This window comes from Erythrolamprus reginae, chromosome 3 (genome assembly GCF_031021105.1).
Source record: "Erythrolamprus reginae isolate rEryReg1 chromosome 3, rEryReg1.hap1, whole genome shotgun sequence".
NCBI lineage: Eukaryota > Metazoa > Chordata > Lepidosauria > Squamata > Dipsadidae > Erythrolamprus > Erythrolamprus reginae.
The window spans coordinates 226,340,887-226,363,683 of NC_091952.1; the positions used below are offsets into that span (position 1 = coordinate 226,340,887).

General features: G+C 39.2%; 1 protein-coding gene across 1 annotated transcript; it reads right to left on the reverse strand.

Moving 5' to 3' along the window:
* Positions 1-529: 529 nt before the first annotated feature.
* Positions 530-20,973, reverse strand: GEM (GTP binding protein overexpressed in skeletal muscle). Its single transcript, XM_070748075.1, has 5 exons — positions 20,804-20,973; positions 16,798-17,158; positions 10,903-10,979; positions 4,981-5,185; positions 530-2,984 (listed from the first exon to the last, which is right to left on the reverse strand). Exons 2-5 carry the CDS (start codon positions 17,138-17,140, stop codon positions 2,707-2,709), a joined length of 903 nt encoding a protein of 300 aa, XP_070604176.1. The 5' UTR covers positions 17,141-17,158; positions 20,804-20,973; the 3' UTR covers positions 530-2,706.
* Positions 20,974-22,797: the final 1,824 nt, after the last annotated feature.

A 22,797-nucleotide genomic window follows, 5' to 3' on the forward strand; every position in this document is an offset into this window, starting at 1 on the left:
AATTCTCTGAGGTATAACAGGGTGGTTTTTTGTTTGTTTGTTTGTTTGTTTGTTTGTTTATTTATTATTTCTGTGCCGCCCAGTCCCGAAGGGACTGCCGCTCAGACACTATACTTTTCCGCTCATCCCCCCCAAAAATTAGAGGGAACACTGCTTAGTTCATTTGGTTTTTTGGTATAAAGAACATTGTTTTGAATTTTCAAACGTGTGTGTGTCTGACATTTGTATCTGTGAATTTTTGGGAGGATTCTACCAGAGACCTCGACAGAACAACTGCGAAGGTCCTTTTTTAGGGACCCAGCAGAAGTACATCCCTAATAGATGGGACCTACAACATATCCTCCCTTCCTGTTCTGTTAGGCTGAGTAGATGTAATAGAGAACAGGCAGTCATAGTAGATAACAAATGTAAATGTGATAATTAAATAACTCGCAGCATAAAATGAGCATAGTATGTTATGTTTATCAGCTGGAAAGTCAACAGATTCAACAGGGGGAGCTCCCCTTACTTGCTTTTAAGGACTGAAAACTTTTGTTTAAATGTATTTATTTATTAAATGTATAAATTGTAAACTGGGCATTCACAATTTAAGAAACAAATTACAAATACAAAAGATTAAGTACACTATGATCTTTAAGAAATATATAAGCTACTTTTGGTAGATCAGCATATTCATATTGTATTACATAAAAGTAAAAAAACCAGGTATTTTCCTGCGTGAACTAAACTTTTAAGAACATTTAAGATTTCATTTCAAAAGCAATGAAATATTTTATTGATTGTAAGGTATGTAAATAAATGTTGTTCAATCCAAAAGGTAATAGAAAACAGTAACAAAAACCAACATTTTCTAAAGAAATTGTTTAATAAATATATTTCAATACTACATTTTCAACAGTCCTTCCATCTCTCCCTTCTTCGAGCTCACTTATTGAAAATACAATTAATAATTGAACGATAATAAATATAAAAGTAATGTCATATAAACAGTTGTTTTGAGCACAAACTGTCTTTTGGGTTTTTACTAAGAAGCAATCCACCTTCTCAAAATTTACATCTCACCCTTGAGTTTTTCAGTCTCAGGATCTACCATTCCTACCATAACATTGCTATACAAGCAAAAGTTGATTTGCAGTAATTTACAGCAAAAACTGAACTGAATTCAGACAGGAATTCCCCTTCATGAGTGAGCTAATGTCCTCCCCTTTCCTGAGTATATCTGGCTTTAACATGCTGTTTTTGGGAATTCTAAATGGCTCTACAGAGAAATAAGAAAAATGTTTATTCTATAATTACACAATTAAAATTTCCAACATTCTTTATTATCGGTACTCAGACTAATTCTCCGTATTGGATCACAACAACATAAGCATCTCCAGATAATTAACCCTACCATATTAAGGAGTGCCAGTTTGGTGTCGTGATTAAGGCACCAACTAGAAATTGAGAATCTGTGAGTTCTTGTCCCCCCTTAGGCACATAGCCAGTTGGGTAATCTTGGCCAATCACTCTTTCTCAGCCCTTGGAAGGAGGCAATGGCATACGACTTCCAAAACCCTGCCAAGAAAAATACAGGGACTTCTTCTGACAGTCCCCAGCAGTCAATGCTGACTCAAAGGCAGTGGGGTAGCAAAAATGGTGCTCCACCCCAGAACACCCAATTTGCACTGAAAGATGTTGAAAGAAAATGCATAAGCCACACCCACAGTGTGGTAGTAAAAATTTTGGTAGCCCTTCACTGCATATGCCGGCATACCACGTTACGATATTTTCTCCCTACCTCTTCAATGGACAAGGTCCTCATGAATTGAATGGTGCTATGCTGTAGCAATTGCTGACTTGTGATGGATGTGCTTTTATTTCAAAGGTAGCCATGCTTTAACCTGGCATCCAGGAGGCAAGGAGATGGAATAATACAAAAGCCAGAAAGAATTTAACTTGATACCAGATCTGCTGCAATGCCTACCTACTTTTATCTTTTAGAATCTCAGGCTATAAAGCTACGGTGCAATTACCCTGTTGCCCCCAAAATAAGACACCCCCTGATAATAAGTCCAAACGGGCTTTGGAGTGCATGGCAATCAAGCCAAACGCTCATTGCGGAGTTCAAAAAAATATAAGACAGGGTCTTATTTTCAGGGAAACACGGTAGGAAGATGAGCAGACATAGGACATAGGTAGAGCAGAAAGTGAATGGATTTAGAATTGGGGCAGTGTTGGGACAGTATTGACTTCATGACAATAGCCATCAATGGGTGGGTGGGTGGCTTTAGCATTCCTAGTCTGCTGGTGCTGCTGATGTCTCTCCAGCCACTGCAACAGATGATATTGTAAGAATAAGACTTAGCAGTGTACACTTAAGAAAAGCAACTGGTTGATTAGTAAGAAGGCAACTATTCCGTAGGAAACAGGTTGTAGGTTTTTTTCAGATTCCTCTCACTACATTGTTTGGAATGTTCTTTCAGAGCATAAAAATGCTGTTCCCAATCCAGTATGCTCATATAAATCAAACCTATAGATGACATTCCTCCTTCCATGCATGAGGCCATGCTTACTGTATTGTAGGCATGTACCATCACACTAATCACAGTTGTGATTCCAGATAAGCTGTGTTGACCAATCTAATATAGATTGGTTTTTCTCAGTTCTGGAGATTATGTGGCCGATTTGGGATAGATAAAAGTCTGGGATGTGTCCCCCGAGTTCCTAAAGGACAGAGAGGTCATGGCAAGATTTGGACTTCAGTTTAAAAGCCATGTTCTTGTTTTTTCGGGCTACAATCTTCCCCCAGAACCGCCTCGCCTTCTTAGGCATGGTCTCTTTTCTCTTTTGATATGCCAGCCTCTTCTCGTTCTTTTCTCTGCTGTCCCTTCTCAGACGAACCTGACGGACGATGCCTTCAAACAGCTCCCTGACGTTATGCTGTACAGCTGCTGAGGTCTCAATGAACTTACAATCAAACACCACGGCACAGGCTCGCCCCTCTGGAAAACATTTGAAGACAAAATATTACTAGAAAGTAGTGTTGTTCAAACTTAGAAACTTTAAGATATGTGGACTTTGATTCATAGAATAGAATAGAATAGAATAGAATCCTCCAGAAAGCAAAACACTGACTTAAAAGATAAAATGTCTCCCTGAATGAAATTTGTTTCAATAGTGCCACTTCGTTGCATATAGTCCTTGACTCATAACCACAATTAAGCGCAACATTTATGTTGCTGAGATAGTTGTTAAGGGAGTTTTGCCCCATTTTACAATCTTGCTTACCGCCGTTGCTATGTGAATCACTGCAGTTGTTAAGTTAGTAACATAATCGTAAATCTAACTTCCCTATTGACTTTGCTTGTCAGGAGGTTGAAAAAGATCCTCACGAGCCTGGGACATAAATATGAACCAGTTGCCAAGCCTCTGAATTTTGATCATATGACCATGCGGATGCTGCAATGGTCATAAGTGTGAAAAACAATCATAAGTAGTGATGGGCGAACCGAACCCTCACAATTCGGGTCTGTACCAAATTTTGCGGTGTTCAGTATGCCGAACACGAACCCACAATTTTTTCAAACTTCAGGCAAAGTTCGGGGTCGTGTTCAGCGTTCGGAGCTTTGACGTCATCGGCAGGTTGCTAAGGACGCCAAGGTGATCACTTCCTGGATTCCATGGAATCCAGGAAGTGATCACCTTGGCGTCCTTAGCAACCTGCCGGTGACGTCAAAGCTCCACCCCCGGAATCTCTTCGTGAGAGGGATTCCCTGTTCGGGTTCAGGTTCAGTTCGGGTTCGGCCGAATTTTGCGTAAAGTTCATCCAAACTTGCCGAACCCGAACACCATTGGGTTCGCCCATCACTAATCATAAGTCTCTTTTTCCAGTTCAGTTGTAACTTCAAATGGGCACTAAATGAACTGTTGCAAGTCAAGAACTATCTGTATTGTCAATAAATTCTCTTTTGGAATTCATCTACCATCCCCACTCATCACTTTTGTACAAACGAGTCATAATGTTAGATATGCCTATAATTGCAGCATCTAAGGTAGTGATGCCGAACCTATGGCAAGGGTACCACAGGTGGCACCCAGAGCCATATCTGCTACCACTTGAGCCGTTGTCCTAGCTAAGTTTCAACATGCATGTATGTGTCAGCCAGCTGATTTTTGGCTCACACAGAGGCCCTGGGAGGGCATATTTTTTGCTTTCAGGAAGCCTCCAGTGGGATGGGGGAGGGCATTTTTGCCCTCTACCGGTTCCAGGAAAGCCTTTTTCAGCTGGAGAGGGGGAAACATGAACCTACTGGGCCCATTGGAAGTTGGGAAACAGGCAGTTTCCAGCCTCCAGTGTGCCTCCGGGGAAGCTGTTTTTGCCCTCCCTATGCATTGAATTATGGGTGTGGGTATTCGTGCATCTGTGATAGCATGTCCCCACACTCTTTCGGCATCCAAGCCCTTCATGGCACCGGACCAGGGTATCTACGAGACCACCTTCTGCCGCACGAATCCCAGCGACCAGTTAGGTCCCACAGAGTTGGTCTCCTCCGGGTCCCGTCAACTAAACAATGTCGTTTGGCGGGATCCAGAGGAAGAGCCTTCTCTGTGGCGGCTCCGACCCTCTGGAATCAGCTCCCTCCAGAGATTAGAACTGCCCCCACCCTCCTTGCCTTTCGTAAACTCCTTAAAATCCACCTCTGTCATCAAGCGTGGGGGAACTGAAACATCCCCCCCCGCCTATGTAGTTTTCTGTGTATGATATGACTGCATGTATGTTTTTTATATATTGGGGTTTCTTGTTTTTTAGACTTTTTAAATGTATTATTGTTATTTTAGAGTTTAGCTATTAGATTTGTCATTATATATTGTTTTTATCATTGCTATGAACCGCCCCGAGTCTACGGAGAGGGGCAGCATACAAATCTAATAAATAATAATAATAATAATAATAATAATAATAATAATAATAATAATAATAATGATAAAGCTCCTTACCTGAAACAGAAACTTCACGCCGCCTTACTAGATCGCTTTTGTTGCCCACTAAAATAATAGGAAGGTCTTCCATCTGCCGTGCTCTGCGGAGCCGAATCCTTAGCTCAGATGCTCTTTCAAAACTTGCCCGGTCCGTGATGGAATAGACAATGACATATGCATCTCCAACTTTCATGCACTGATCTTGGAGCCATCCGTTTTCATTCTACTCAAATAAAAAGAGATCTAGAATCAGACGTTTAAGCTTCACATCTGGAAGCCCACCATCTACAGGAGAAAAATTAAATACTGCTGGTTACTATAATCATAAAGCTTTTATTATTTTAAATGTATTGTGCATATTCATAAACAAGCATTGTATTACAAGGTCCTTTGCATATACAATTTTGCTTTTGATTTGCAAAAACTCCTTTTCACCAAATCCAAACAGGTAGTATTGAATTTAACTGGGTTCTATTTTATGTTTAGAATTTTGAAAGCATCTGATGGGCTACCATGGAAGACTTGCATATTGCTAAAATTATTGACATGATTCCCAAAGTATTTCTGTGTGTTCACTAGCAATACACCTTGTTGTTCTAGCAATGCATGTCTACAAAATAATCCATGAATTGGATCCAGGTGTAAACATGTATAAAACGTGGCATCAATGTGCTTCTGTGTCCTCTCCTCTTAATAAAATAATCCTTATAAATCCCTGAAAATGTTCTGCTTATGGATGGAATTCCACTCATTCAGAAAGGAATATTTTTCTCTTTACAGTTTACATCATATCACTTTCCATTCCTTGAGCAGAATTCTCATACACTCTTTTTAGGGAATGGGACTGTGAAAGAAAGGACCTTGATTCTACTACTTTACTAAATGTGCTCAAGTCAATCATGTATTTGTTTATAGGGACTTAAATTGCAACCCATAGCCCAGTTAAATGGACTCCTTCAAATGCAACTACCAAGACCAGTTCAGAAAAACTATTAGACATATGTCACTCCTTACTTTCCAATATGAATGGTGTAGTAACAATTCAGAGAATTACAATAGGGATCAAAACATACCACTGCAAATATTGACTGTTTCCCCAATGGGGAAGTGATAAGTGTAGTGAATAGGAAGCTACCAGGAAATCTCAGGGTTGCAGGATGGCCAAAGCAACCAAGAAGTATAGAAGAAGTGGAAATTTGGTGGCTCTTATTCATAGCTATGGCATGCCTCCAATTTGAGGCCATAATGATTTAATAGCTTAGTAATAAATAAAAGAGTGTATAAGGTTTAACTTTAGCCCGAATTATTAGTTGTGTCTTGTCCCCTAGAAGTAACTTTTATTTAACACCTACAAATAAGAGTTAGAAGGGTTTACTCTGACCTCAAATTTCTCTTATATAGTTAACTAACATGTTGTAGCTTTGACACTCAGCTAAGATAGGTTGCAAGCAAATCCATTACTGGAATAAAATAAGGCAGCATGATATTTAACTTAAGTAATAGTCCCGACAAAGGTATATAAAGCTCATTATTAGCATACAAGCAATATAAAGGTAGTGAATGAATATAAGTAAAATTAAATAAATAAAGGAGTATTATTGGGGGGGGGGTTGCTTGGTACACATGTCTCATGTAAATTTGTAACCAATCAGGGATTCTCCTATTTTTGTTCTCTCTATTAAATTGTTTGAAAATGACTGTGCCTGATTTTTGGCATGATCCTTGGACAAAAGGCCAGAAGCATCCTCTTCTTCTTCTGTAGACCAATAAAAGAGTTTTGTGTTTCTTTGATCCTATGTTACTTCAGTAACCGAGTTGTCGAAGCGTGGAACTCATTACCGGACTCCATAGTGTCATCCCCAAACCCCCAACACTTTACCCTTAGATTATCTACGGTTGACCTATCCAGATTCCTAAGAGGTCAGTAAGGGGCGAGTACAAGTGCACTAGAGTGCCTTCCGTCCCCTGTCCTATTGCTCTCCTATATCTCCTATATACCTTTCCTCTATTCCTATATCTCTTCTTCTATTCTTTCATTGATATATTCTATTCCTATATCTTTTTTTCTATTATTTCTTAGATATATTTTACTATGAGTATCTCCTCTATAACCTTCATCATGTATTTTACTATGTGTATATTGATATATACCCACTAAAACCCTCATTGTGTATTGGACTTTTATATCCTTTCTTTATATATAATAACTCATGTCTATCCTCTTCAATATGTATTGTGCATTGGACAAAATAAATAAATAAAATAAATAAAATAAAAATATGTGGACATTGGCTTTTTCAAACGAGGTTCCCATACCTAGCCAGCTTTCTGGCCAACACAAGTTAATGGCAAATTATTTTTTCTGCGTTTGATACTGACAGATCCATGAATTAGTCAGTTTGACAGCATCTTTACTTTTACCTCTAATACTTACTGAGTTCAGTCTTAATTATACAAAGTTGTGTATTAAAACAGGGATAAGCAAAGTAGTTTTAAATTTGAAAATACAAGATTGTAACTACATATACACCCATGCACACACACACCAATGCACCAAATTTCAAACAATACTACTTAAAAGTAAATTAAAAACTTGTTTATAGTTGCTGGAAAGCAGGGAAGGGACTGTCAGGATCAGGGCCCTACCTGATGTAATATTCCAAATTGCAGAGAGAAGAACTGTAAGCCATGTAATGCCTTTAACAATGTAAAACTGCTTAGTCACGGTGAATCTACAGATTGTAATATAATCTTATTGGTTGACAAATGTATATATCATGATGCTTATGGCTTGTGTTGGCTGATTATTGTGGAAGAATATCATGGCTGAAGACTTGTAGCTGAGTATTATAACTGAAAATAGTAGATAGAAATTTGTGAGTACTTTGCATAGTACAGAGAGAAATAGCTACAGTGTAAATAGTGTAGGTTTGCTATGAAATAAATAAAGATTTTCCTAAGAAGCTCTGCAGTACTTGTCTTCAATTATCTTCAAGATTACTGTTCCTAGTTTCCTAGTCTGAGGCAGACAGGCTAGCTGCTCTAGCAATCTGGGTGGGCTAGCCTCTGCAAAACGCTACTCCAACAGGGACTGGTGCTGTGTGAAAAAATAGCAGCCTGACGTATTGTTAAGTACTGACGTATGGAGTAAATTTGCATAGCTGCCCCTGATTGGCCGATGTAGCATTGGCAGAAATAAACTATTGTCACTGGCCAGATGGTTTCAGGGAAGCCCTTAAAAGTGGCTTCCCTGCAGCTTGCCTGCAGTCTGTTTTCAGTTCAAGCTGATTTCAATAAAAGGTGCTGAAGTGTCCTATGTCTCGACTCTTCATTCTAACACTGGTGATGAGGGTAATGGAAGAAGACAGCAGAACAAAGGCACCTCATGGCATCTGCAGCCATCTTTAGAAGCATGATCCAATCTGCTCCAGCCAAACCAAAGGATGGCACACCAACAGTCTCCAGCTCCAGCCTTCTTCAGTCTGAAGACAGAGGAATGGCAAACCTATGTGTCTCAGTTCCAAACATTCCTGGAGGCAAACAATATTGAGGATCTACTGGACAACAGAAAGAGAGCTCTCTTTCTAACCTATTGGGGGCCACAGACATATATAAGATGGCACAAACCCTGATGGCACCAGTAGATATAGAATCCATTTCATGGTCTACATTGCAAACCACACTGAAAGAGCACCAAGTGCCCTCTGATCCTCCAATAGTCAGCAGAAACTAGTTCTACCATCAGTGACAACAAGAATGTGAATTGATCAATGATTTTGTGACCAAGCTCTGGGAATTTGCATCCAAGTGCAAGTTCATTAACCCGAAGGTAATGTTGAAAGACATGATCATCTTGGGCATGACGGACCTCAACCTCCAAAAGAAATTACTCATTCAGAGATGAGCCACTTTCAAATACATGGTTGCTAAATCATCTGACACCTCTGCAGCCAACATCTGAAGAACCAGCAGATTCCATCAAACCCATTTGCAGATTAACTGGAAGACCGAGGTTCCAGAGAACTACAATTACGATTATTATTTATTATTATTTATTAGATTTGTATGCCGCCCCTCTCCGGAGACTCGGGGCGGCTCACAGCAATAATAAAAAAATGTACAACAACAAATCTAATATTTAAAATATCTAAAAACCCATAATTTAAAAAGACATACACACAACATACCCCACATAAACTATAAACGATGATGACCATGTGCACTGAATCCAACAGGAAAGAAGGGTGAGAGCCCCAGAGACTTTGACCAAAGTCAGCCCTGTTTTCCTGGCTGCCCAGAGGCCCATACCAGGGCATTGCCCATACCAGGCCAGTGTGCAAATTTAAAGAAGCAATTTGCCACCATTGCCAAAAGCAGGACCACATAGCAGAGGCTTGCAGAGCCACCCACCCAGCAATGTACCAGCCCCCCCCCCCCCCATTTCCCTCCAGATCACCCATGGTACCAGGCAGACAGGGACCAAACTGACCCGGGGAACAACGGGGCAGGAGAAGGAACGTCTATGCTTACCAAGACACCAAAATTCTCTACCATACTGTGGGCCATTCAGATGCAGCACAAGGAGAAAAATTATTCATCACTATGGCATATTATGATTTCCCTGTGATATGGAGATAGACACTGGCTCTGCATTCACTATTATGGCCTGGAGGACTCTGAAGCAGCTAATGTCCACCATCATGAGGCAGCAACCTAAGTTGCAAAACATAAGGTTTAATGATTTCCAGAGCAACCCTATTCGCATACTGGGCTGGGCAGAAGTTCCCATTAGCCTTAAAGAATTCCAAGGGAAGCTGCCACTAACAATCATCCATGGCCACTAACTGACTCTGCTAGGAGTAGAATGGCTCAAGCGTCTCAGAATCGGCATCACAGGGCTGGACCACATCCAAGGGGACAGACTGGACAAACTCCTGACTGCCTTCCAGACCCTCTTTGATGGGAGTCTAGGTAAATATAGAGGCAGCAGAAAACCACAAAAATCACCGGTCTCTGCCCCACAGACATGCCAACGGCAGTCAACCAGATGACCATGGCAAGGACCATGCCCTAGCTGTGAAACACCAAGAAACCCTAAACTCAAGCCCAGAGAGGGAGCACGAACCTCTACCTGCTACTGCCGGAACACTGCAAAGTCAGCCAGGACCAGGGAACGATGACAGACAGAGTTTAGCTGCCACACCTGGAGGCCAATTCCAAATGTTTCCACAAAGTGGAAGAGGAGGAGCAACAGGCATCTCTCCTGCAGTCGAAGATTCCTGACGAACTGAATCGTACAGGCCCAGTAGCACTATCAGGCAGGACTATGGGACTTAGGTTCCTGATTGGTCCGAGATAAGAGGGGAGGGCTGTTAGGTACTGACATATGGAGTAAATTTGCATAGCGGCCGAGTGGCTGATGTAGCGGTGGCAGAAATAAACTGCTGTCACTGGCCGGACAGTTTCAGGCTTCGCTGCAGCTTGCTCTCAGTCCATTTTCAATTCGAGCTGATTTCAATAAAAGGTGCTGAACTGTCCTATGTCTCGACTCTTCATTCCCGTGCAAATTTATCACTGATCATAGAACTGAGAGCTGGTTATTCAAAAGTGGTCTCAAGAACTTTGAACGTTCAGGCTTTCAGTCAACAGAGAGAGAGAGAGAGAGAGGGAGGGAGGGAGGGATAATCTAACAATTGTATTTAATATTTAGTGCAGTCTCTCCCTGTACACAAAATAAAATTCATTCAAGCAGTAATTGATGGCCACAGAGGATCTCTGGAGTTTAGCTTTTCAATATTTCTAACTGTGATTGCTGCTCACTTTAGGGGCCTTTTTAAAAAGAATGCATTTATATAACTACATATTTCACTCATCAAAAATTACAGAATGAAAATATACACATGAACATAGGACAATAAAAACTTCTGCCTGACAAACTACCTTGTTTTCCCAGACGTCCAAAAGCATTATGTTTGCACTTTCGCCGTCCACCTGCAAAGTTCGTTCATAGGTGTCTTCTAGAATGGAGAACACAAAAAATATGTGACATTCTTTTAGTTTTCCTTGTCACTAGTTAACTAAGAATTTAATCTTAGGCAAAGTAAAGGTTAGAAAAGCAAAGATTCTCTCTTTGGCAGAAATTAAATAAATCATCCATACACTGTTGATTGTGAATACCATATCAAAAAAGAAGAGATTATGTTAAACAACTTCAGGTGGGAATAATTAGGTAAACTTTTAAGTTTAAAAAAATACTTCCTCGATTTTATCTATCCATTTTAACCAATAAATGTGCTGTGTGTAAGAAATTAAAAATAAAACACTTTTTCTGCATTGGGAGCCATACTTAACGTCTGAGTAGCCAACAAGGAGATACACACAAGTATTTGGAGATGAGCCTACAATAAATCAACTTTCAATTTTATATTATTCACATTTAATTAAAATTAAATACAGTGTCTAGAACCCCCATCCAAGTATGTGATGAAGTTTTCTTCAATTCCATTAAAAAAAAACCCTACCATAATTAAATAAACATTTGGAAGAGGCCTCTGCCTGTCAATACAGGGTTGGCCTCTTCCAAGTCCCGTCAACTAAGCAATGCAGGTTGGCAGGGCCGTGGGGAAGGGCCTTCTCTGTGGCTGCCCCAGCTCTATGGAACCAACTCTCCCCTGATGTCCGTACTGCTCCTACCCTGGCCTACCAAAAGGCTGGGAAACCTGGCTTTGCCAGCAGGCCTGGGAGCCATGAATTTGACATATGTCATCGCCGAATTGTACTGAATGGTATGCATGTGTGTTGATTGGATTGTTTGAGTTGTGGGTTTTTAACTGAGCTTTATAGTTTTAGATATTTATATTTGACTTCTTTTTATTGTACAGTGATACCTTGTCTTACAAACTTAATTGGTTCCAGGATGAGGTTCGTAAGGTGAAAAGTTCGTAAGACGAAACAATGTTTCCCATAGGAATCAATGGAAAAGTGATTAATGCATGCAAGCTCAAAACTCACCCCTTTTGCCAGTCGAAGCACCCATTTTTGTGCTGCTGGGATTCCCCTGAGCCTCCCCTCCATGGAAAACCCCACCTCCAGACTTCTGTGTTTTTGTGATGCTGCAGGGAAATCCCAGCAGGGGAATCCCAGCAGTGCAGAAATGGGCACTTCGCTGGCAATGGAAGTCCGGAAGTGGGGTTTCCCAGCGAGGAGAACCTTCGGCTGGCAATGGAAGTCTGGAGGCGGGACATCCCAGCAGCGGCGGCTTGGGTTCGTAAGGTGAAAATAGTTCGGAAGAAGAGGCAAAAAAATCTTAAACCCCGGGTTCAGTCTCGAAAAGTTCGTATGACGAGGGGTTCGTAAGACGAGGTATCACTGTATTTGTATCTTTTTATATTGTGGTAAGTCGCCCTCAGTCCTTCGCGATTCGGTGGCATAGAAGTCGAATTAAATAAATAAATAAATAATTTTTTTGTATCTTGGACTCAGGGGTAGGCTGCTGCCTGGATGGGGGGGAAACACAGTGGGGTAGCAAAAATGGACCTCCATTCCAGAGCACCTAATTTGCATAGAAAGATGTTGAAAGAAAATGCAGGACGTCCTGCATAAGCCACGCCCACAGTGTGGTAGTAAAAATTTTGGTAGCCCTTCACTGCTTGGACTTCAGACCTGGACTGAACTGTGATACAAGATAAGGCATGGTTTTCAGTTGATTCTTTCACAGTGAGAAAAATGATCTCAGGAATTTTTTTCCGTTGCATTTGAAATAAATACTCTACAAATACCAACTTAATTTTGTCCAAAAAGAAAAAAGAAAACATAATGAAGGTTACAGAGAATATGTTCGTAGTAAAATATATCAATGAAAGGGTAGAGGAAAATATATAAGGTATAAAGGTATAAGATATAAGGTATAAAGGTATAAGATATAAGGTATAAGATAAGATAAGATATATAAGATATAAGAATAAAAGAAAAGATAGATTTTTTTTTAATATATATATATATATATATATATATATATATATATATATATATATATATATATTGGGATTGTTTTATGAAATTACTAATTTTAAATTGTAATTAGATTGGTGGGCATTGGATTTTTATTATGTACTGTTTTTTATTATTGTTGTGAGCCGCCCCGAGTTTGCGGAGAGGGGCGGCATATAAATCCAATAAATCTAATCTAATCTAATCTAATAGATTCACTCTTGTATCTATCAACAGGTATCTAAATCTATTTTGACCATATTTCATGATTGTTCTTTCCACTCCAGGCCATCCCACCAGACAAATGTTAGGGGGGGGAGACTTATTACATCTTACATTCTTATATCAGACTCTGGCAAAGATCTGAACATTTCCATGAGCTCCAGAATTATATAATTTCCGTAGTATATTTTTTTTAAAGGTGAAGGCTGAAAGAAAAATGATCCCGTTGACTTTTTTCTGGAGTTCTCTTTCTCCTAAGTAGGACAAGAAGAGTAGAAAGAAGATCCAAAAAGGGAAGAAAATTAAGCAAATATGACCTTTTGACCCCTGTGGGAGCTGTAGGCAGTCCTGGAGACTCCAGCTAGGCTTAGTAATGGAAAATATTTGTTTTCACTCAATTTATGAGTGAGCAGGCATTACAGCTACAAACAACTTAAGACAGATTTATTCTGGAGCAAAAGTACATCGATTGGGAGGGGGTGTTGAGAAAAAGTTTGGCTGTTCCTGCATAGAATACCAACAAATTAGCAATCAATCCATCAATTTAGTTTATTACAGACATAGAAAAGAGACTAAATTACCAATGTTCTTCCTTGTATTTTTATTATATTCTTATGCTTCTTAAAGGATATTACAAGGGTGTTTGAATTCCTGATAAAGCTTTCATTTGCCTGTGATCTGCTTTGTAACAACTTTTCCAAACTGTAAAATCCACCAGATGTGATAGGACTACAGTTCCCAGAATCCAAACATTCTTATGTTCTAAAACAAATGCTCAAAAGTTCCAGTTCCATATTGCAATGAAGATGGTGCAAAAAGATCCCAAAATCTTAGTTTCCTTCTTAAATTTCTCACTCCCAGTTCCAAGTGTAATTAATTTAGAAATCAGATTCTGAAGAGATATTTTTGAATCACATACTGTATATCCCACCTATAGTTCCATAAGTTGCAATATAGGTTACTCATGGAATAAATAAAGTGCTTGTGCTATTGAATTATTTAGGCTGCCAACCCATCACAAAAGGAAGATAGGACATTAATTATTATATTTTAGCAAATCCATTTTAAAAGTAAATTATTGGAAGAGGGATGTACAGCATATGATATGTTATATATCCCTTTTTTAATGAAAGGAGAATTTGAATTGTAATATAAATATTGACTTATTGGGAAAAAAATCAAACAATGCTTTAAAAACTCCAAACTAATTAATTGGGGTTATCTTTTATTTAATCAAAAGGCAACTCAATACTCATTATGCTCAACTGATTAGGATTATTAGGGTTGTAGTCCAACACAGCTGGGGGATAGCAGGCTAAGGAAAGCTAAAATGGGTAAATAATTTCAGCAAATCTAATTTATAAAAACAAATTCTTACAGTTTTCTCTAATGCAGGGTTATTTGAAAGTGGGTCTTATACTTCATTTAAGTTAGTATGTTCTCATTTCCATTGTTCCCACCTTAAAATTCTGACAGAAGGAAAAGGGGGAACATGATCGAAACATTTAAATATGTTAAAGGGTTAAATAAGTTTCAGGAGGGAAGTGTTTTTAATAGGAAAGTGAACACAAGAACTAGGGGACACAATCTGAAGTTAGTTGGGGAAAAGATCAAAAGCAACATGAGAAAATATTATTTTACTGAAAGAGTAGTAGATCCTTGGAACAAACTTCCAGCAGATGTGGTAGATAAATCCACAGTAACTGAATTTAAACATGCCTGGGATAAACATATATCCATCCTAAGATAAAATGCAGGAAATACTATAAGGGCAGACTAGATGGATCATGAGGTCTTTTTCTGCCGTCAGTCTTCTATGTTTCTATGTTTTTATGTTTTATTACATTTGACTTTGAAGGACATTTCTAGCTAGACATAAAAGTCCAATAAATAAATAAAGTTACCCTACAATAGTGCATTCCTTCACATGTCTACTCAGAAAAAGGTCCATTGAGGTTGATTGTTCCATAGTACCAGGTACAGACAAATGCAATTTCAGAATTCATCACCGAATGCAATGGTTGCAATGTTTTTTAACATAAACTCTAATTTTGCTCATTTCTAATACTTTGTCCAAATCCTGGGACAATTACAGTAGCTTAGAAAACGATTTTAATGCCAAGTTTGTCTTCTGATCTCATTTTTTTTATATATTCCAAATGGGATTATTAATAATGTATAGAAATCTTACTTTTGTCACATGAATACGTTTCTTAAACCTATCAACTGCTTCTATGCCATTATTCTAATTTGCATTTCTATAATGTGTATCCTTTGAAAACTCATTATTAATGATGTGTCTTGCTTCAACTGAAAATATGATGAAGTGGCTGGAATGCTGCACATGTTGAATGTTTATGAAAATTGTCCACAAGCATTAACCCCTTCATAGCAAGTATCAGCAGCTTTTAGGACACGTGATCTTAATGGAAGATTATGTACCCCAAACTGAAACATAAGCATTTTCGTGGATTTATCAGGGGGAAAAACCCCAACAGTTTTTATTTCTCTTTGTTTCTCATTTATCGCACTTCAAGTTAAACTGTTCTCACATTTGCACATTTATCCAATTTGGTTTGTTGAGCTTGAGAATTTTCTTTTAACGTTTGTGATAACATTTGAATTTATTGGGGATACATTTCTTAAAGCCTCGGTCAGACATTTGATCACACACTGCAATCTAACATACACAGTTTCTACAAACAAGTTTTCCTTATATCGTGCATTTTTGTATATTGCATTTACAAATATATACATTATTCAACTAATTTTTTTTTAAAGTATTAGTTGAATACTTTGGACATTAGGATGAGAATTCAGTTTGTTTATTAATTAAAATAAGGAAAGCAAAATTACAGTAAATTAAGTTGATATTGCAATGCAAACTCAAAGGTAGAGCCTTCCAAACCCCAGCTGACTCTGCCATCTTCCTTAGTAGAGAACCACATTCTGAAATCAGTCTGGAGGCCACAGAATTACGACTTCAAGACCAGGAACTCTGAATTTATGTGTTTTATTTTTGCTTGTTCCCAAAGGCTACTCACCCAAATTGGGCCATGAATTGAACATCTTTCATTGCCATATCATTGGTGTGTATGCATGTGATTATGACTGTTTTTATACCAATGGGTTTTTATTACGGGGTTTTAATTTTAGATATTATATTCAACTTCTTCTTATTTCTCTGTATCTTTTTGTATTTGTATTATATTATTTTGTAATCCGCCCCGAGTCCTTCGGGATTGGGCGGCATAGAAGTCAAATAAATAAATAAATAAATAAATAAGTAAGTAAGTAAGTAAGTAAGTAAGTAAGTAAGTAAGTAAGTAAGTAAGTAAGTAAGTAAGTAAGAAAGTAAGTAAGAAAGTAAGAAAGTAAGTAAATAAGTAAATAAGTAAGTAAGTGAGTATGTAAATAAGTAAGTAAGTAAGTAAGTAAATAAGTAAATAAGTAAATAAGTAAATAAGTAAGTAAGTAAGTAAGTAAGTAAGTAAGTAAGTAAGTAAATAAGTAAATAAGTAAATAAGTAAATAAGTAAATAAGTAAATAAGTAAATAAGTAAATAAATAAATAAAATGTTTTAACTAAATTGGGGGAAGGGGGGCAAGGAACAAAGACACCTACCTCCCAGAAGTTCACAATCGCTGTCCAGGCTGTCATGCACACCTGCAAAGACACTTGCAATGGTAGTTTTGCCAACTCCTTGTTCTCCTATGAGAACCACTCGGTAGAAGATGTTTCCTGACTCGGTGGAAATGACGGAATCAGAGGACTCCGACGACCAGCTTTCGCGGCAATACTCTTCATGGCTGAGGGTGTATCTTTTCTGACGGTTTGCCTCCTGGGTCTCTTTCTGCACTACCAGATGCTTTCCGTCTGTTGGAACACTCCAACGCTGTTGCTGAGGCTGCAAGGCACCACAACTACTGGCACTGTTGCGACGCATGGTGACGTTGTTCAGGGTCATGGCTCTTTCTCTTCGAGACTGGAAAACAGCAACGGTGAAATGGTGAACGCCACAAGTACCAGTAGGTTGCATACATTGCCTGCCTGACACGGGGGATGACCACAAGTGAAACCCCGGCTGAGCATGTCTGAAGGGTCTACGACAGTGATAGTGAACCTATGGCACAGGTGGAACACGGGACCCAGGAGAAGAACCTTCTCTCCCCGGCGTTTTTACCCTCCAGGGAAGCCTTCGAGCCTGGCGAGGACAAAACACGAGCCTACTGGGCCCGCCAGAAGTTGGAAAACAGGCCATTTTCGTTCCCCAGAGGGCCTCCAGGGGGCAGAAGAAGCTGTTTTCACTCTACCCAGGCATTGAATTATGAGTGTGGGCACTCGCGCCTGTGCGACAGCACGCATGCATGCTCTTTTGGCACCCGAGGGAAAAAAGGTTTGCCATCTCTGGTCTACAACAACTCGCCATGGCCAACTTGCCCCAACCAACTTGCCATGGCCAACTCGCTGTGGCACAACTCACCGTGGCTAACTCACCGCAAGACAAGAGTTACACTAATGTTGAAGAAATAGTGAAATAGAATCATTGTGATTGATCCCCTTATATAGCGTGCTGGTGAGACCACATTTGGAGTACTGTGTTCAGTTCTGGAGACCTCACCTACCAAAAGATATTGACAAAATTGAACGGGTCCAAAGACGGGCTACAAGAATGGTGGAAGGTCTTAAGCATAAAACCTATCAGGAAAGACTTAATGAACTCAATCTGTATAGTCTGGAGGACAGAAGGAAAAGGGGGAACATGATCGAAACATTTAAATATGTTAAAGGGTTAAATAAGGTCCAGGAGGGAAGTGTTTTTAATAGGAAAGTGAACACAAGAACAAGCGGACACAATCTGAAGTTAGTTGGGGGAAAGATCAAAAGCAACATGAGAAAATATTATTTTACTGAAAGAGTAGTAGATGCTTGGAACAAACTTCCCATAGACATAGTTGGTAAATCCACAGTAACTGAATTTAAACATGCCTGGGATAAACATATATCCATTGTAAGATAAAATACAGGAAATAGTATAAGGGCAGACTAGATGGACCATGAGGTCTTTTTCTGCCGTCAGTCTTCTATGTTTCTATATGTTTCTATTAAAAAAAGGATGCCAATTAAATTGAACTGTTGAATTGCCCCGCAGCGAGTTGTCCCGTGGTGCGTTGGCTGTGGTGAGTTGGCTGCAGCGTCTTGTCCCATTCCCTGCCCAAATGTAGATTCAAAGAGTTAAAATAGAGACAGATGCTTATAGCAGTGAAAATTCCTTAAGAAGCAGCCGAGAGCTTGGGAATTGTAACAACTGCTCGCCAATGAAAACTACCTCGAATTTGAATTCAAAACCTGGTTTGTTTCCTCCACCGTGTGATAGTATGGCAGTATGTTGGCATCTGAAAAAGCCATCCAAAGCAACCAAGAGACATGCTTTTACTGCATAGGAGAGCACCTAATAGAAATCCAGGCAACCTGGAGGAATAAGGCCAATAAGGCCAATAAGGCCACCTTTGATGATCCTTTGTTTCTGCTCCCTGTGCTCCTGAAAGGTAGCCTTGCAGCCACAAGTGGGCAACCAGGGGCTACAGAAGAAAGAAGGCATGGCAATCATCTCTAACTCATCTAACAGTCTTCACGAAACAGTACAAGGATACCTAAGTTGTATAGAGCGCTGGTGAGACCACATGTGGAATACTGTGTTGAGTTCTGGAGACCTCACCTACAAAAAGATATTGATAAGTCCATAGATGGGTTACAAAAATGGTGGAAGGTCTTAAGCATAAAACCTATCAGGAAAGACTTAATGAACTCAATCTGCATACTCTGGAAGACAGAAGGGTAACGGGGAGACATGATCAAAACATTTAAATATGTTAAAGGGTTAAATAAGGTTCAGGAGGGAAGTGTCTTTAATAGGAAAGTGAACACAAGAACAAGGGGTCACAATCTGAGGTTAGTTGGGGGGGAAAGATCAGAAGCAACATGAGAAAACATTATTTTACTGAAAGAGATATAGATGCTTGGAACAAACTTCCAGCAGACGTGGTTGGTAAATCCACAGTAACTGAATTTAAACATGCCTGGGATAAACATATATCCATCCTAAGATAAAATACAGGAAATAGTATAAGGGCAGACTAGATGGACCATAAGGTCTTTTTCTGCCGTCAGTCTTCTATGTTTCTATATAAGTTCTTTCCTTTTGCCCTTGAAAGACCAGTTAACAACGCAAATATTGCTATGTAGGGGAGGAAATAGTTCAAAAGTGTATCCACACTATGTTTGTGGTGTAAGAAGTCCCTTCTACTGTAAAAGGCTGTAATTCATCTCAAGAGCAGTATCCTCCCTTGCCTACAGATAGTTTATAACTTTGCAGGATGGATTGTTCAGCACTGGTAAGAAGCCATGCTGCAAGGCAATTCTTGAGAGCCAGAAACATTTGCAGCTACCATTTTTAGGAAAGTTGCCTTGATGCTCACCAGTTTAATATTAATATTAACCGCTCCAAACTTGACTGTAAAAAATATGACTTCAGTAACGGAGTTGTCGAAGCGTGGAACTTATTACCGGACTCCATAGTGTCATCCCCAAACCCCCAACATTTTACCCTTAGATTATCTACGGTTGACCTATCCAGATTCCTAAGAGGTCAGTAAGGGGCGAGTACAAGTGCACTAGTGTGCCTTCCGGCCCCAGTCCTATTGCTCTCCTATATCTCCTATTCCTTTCTTCTATTCCTATATCTCTTCTTCTATTCTTTCATTGATATGTTCTATTACTATATATTTTTTTCTATTCTTTCTTAGATATATTTTACTATGAGTATCTCCTCTATAACCTTCATCATGTATTTTACTATGTGTATATAGATATATACCCACTAAAACCCTCATTGCGTATTGGACAAAATAAATAAATAAAGTTCTGGTCATGACAGCTAATTTAGACATTTGGCTTATTCAGGCTAAAGCCTGGCTCTTGGTTTTTTTCTCAGCTGACATGACACCTTTGGAAGCTAACAGGCAGAATAGAAGAGAAGGCTAATGGTCCTTTTCCAAAGTGAATCTAAGAGCAGTGTTCGCAGAGCAGTTCTCTTTTAAAGTGAGCAACTGGTCCCTCATTCAGTCCTCTGAATGGGAATCCCACCACCTTGGAAGCTAAGCCATGCAAGCAAAGTAGCAAATGATGTTCTACTTTTCATTTAAGATGCAAACACTTCTCTGTCATTTGCAACTCCCTGCAAAAGCCCCAAACCTGAGATGCCATGGGATGTAAAGGAATGCCATGCAGAAAAACACACACAAAAACAAGGCTCTCCATTTCCTGCTCTGCGCACAAGAACTTTCCCACACAAGAATAGTATCTCATTCCAGGCAAAAATATCACTCTTGGAAACAGAATCACATTCTTTTCTATAACTAGTCTTTTTTTCACTGTGTACAACCAACTGGACAACTAATAATCTAAGTTCAGTGAAGAAATACAAGCTAGTTCTGATGCAACTTTATCTGTTTCAATTAACTCTCCCCCCCCACCACCACCACCCTTGTTGCTCTCTATATACAAGTCTGCTTTGGTGCTTAAATGGCGGCTTATTAATTTGTTCTTGGTAAAAAACACACACTACTACCTTGCTGGATGGTTGTTTTGTTTGCAGCCAGGTGATGATCTTGACCAAACTCCCTTAGTTCTCAAAGTATGGAACGCCAGGCAAATCTCCCACATGAAAATCCCTCATCTGTTCAAGGACTGCCTCCCTTCATTCTTTCTCAACAAACCTGGTTTATATTAAGCCCATCTGATCAGAGACAGGGCTTTTCCGTGACGTCACTGGTCTGTCCACCCAAGAGACAGCCCCCATCTGTACGGAAGCAGGCATGCAGAAAAGGGGGAAGGAGGAGGGAGAGAGAGGGGAGAAGAGAAGTTACTGATGCTAACAAAGTAACCGACGCGTGGTTAAGTTTATTTCTTCTGCTCTTCTTTAAATCTTCATTATGCATTTAAGAGCCAGTTTTGCAAGAGAAGAGCACGCATGCACACAACTCCTTTCTTGGGATGGAGGGTGGACTGCCAGTGAAATGAACCATCTGTTTGGATCCTTCTGGTTTCATTAAAGCGAGCAATGTTGCATGAATCTTAATTGCCTGGAAGTTGACTGTAACTTGTTGCTTGTATCCTTACAATTTATTTTAATATTGATTGTTTCCTGGTTCCTTTTTTGTATCCTATGACCATTATTAAGTGTTGTACCTTATGATTTTTGACAAATGTATCTTTTCTTTTATGTACACTGAGAGCATATGCACCAAAGACAAATTCCTTGTGTGTCCAATCATACTTGGCCCATAAAGAATTCTATTCTATTCTATTCTGGTGCTGTAGGGGAAATCACATAGGCAAGCTATTTACACAGAAATACCTCGAGGCTCCATTTGTTTAACTTTATTTTAAAATAATATTGGGAAAGTGATGTACTGCAAAACAAATTTTCAGTCTTTGGCATCTTATTTATTTGCAGAAAAATCTTTTGACCACAATATTCCCATTGGGATGATAAGGATAGTTGCCTTTGGGCATCTGCATGCATCCTAATCTCAAAATATTTACATAGAATAGAATAGAATAGAATAGGATGGGATGGGATGGGATGGGATGGGATGGGATGGGATGGGAAAGAATTATGTATTGGCCAAGTGTGATTGGACACACAAGGAATTTGTCATTGGTGCATATGCTCTCAGTGTCAATAAAAGAAAAGATTTGTCAAGAATCATGATGTAAAACACTTATGATTGTCATAGGGCACAAATGAGCAACCATGAAACTATCAGTATTAATATAAATCATAAGGATACAAGCAACAAGTTACAGTCATACAGTCATAAGTGGGAGGAGATGGGTGATAGGAATGATGAGAAGACTAATAGTAATAGTAATGCAGCCTTAGTGAACAGTTTGACAATGTTGAGGGAATTATTTGTTGAGCAGAGTGATAGCATTCATGAAAAAAACTTTCTTTGTGTTTAGTTGTCTTAGTGTGCAGTGCTGTATAGCGTCATTTGGAGGGTAGGAATTGAAACAGTTTGTGTCCAGGATGCAAGGGGTCAGTAAATATTTTCACAGCCCTCTTTTTGTCTCATGCAGTACAAAGGTCCTCAATAATAGAAGGCTGGTTGGCTATAATTGTTTTTTCTGCAATTCTTATTACCGGTAACTACAAATTGCATTAAATCTTTATTATGGTCATACACCAGCATAAGGAAGATGGGATACAGTCATTAGAAAAACATAAAGGATACAAAAGAGTAGAAATAAAAGTATAAAAAGTTATGGAAGTCTAGATGCTGTTTAGATACTCCTTATTTAGGGACTTCCTGGTTCAGAGACCAGTCGTAGTTGGGATGATGACGAAAAACTAATTTTGCAACCAATCAACACATTTTCAGCCTCTGCATATCCTGTATGTAAAGCAAAGGAGAGCTGAAGTAGCATTAAGCACAGTCACAGTTTTTACTTAGCTTCATTTAACAGCCAAGTTGCCAGTCCTAATTGCAGTCACTAAACAAAGACTTCCTGAAAATGATACATTATTTAGAAACTAAAGATATATATAGAAAACAAGAA

Coding starts and splice junctions, on each gene's coding strand:
- GEM (XM_070748075.1), bottom strand. CDS start 17,140: ATGACCCTGAACAACGTCACCATGCGTCGCAACAGTGCCAGTAGTTGT. Junction 10,980..16,797: donor CGATTGTGAACTTCTGGGAG/GTAGGTGTCTTT, acceptor TCTCCATTCTAG/AAGACACCTATGAACGAACT. Junction 5,186..10,902: donor TGGACGTCTGGGAAAACAAG/GTAGTTTGTCAG, acceptor TTATTTGAGTAG/AATGAAAACGGATGGCTCCA.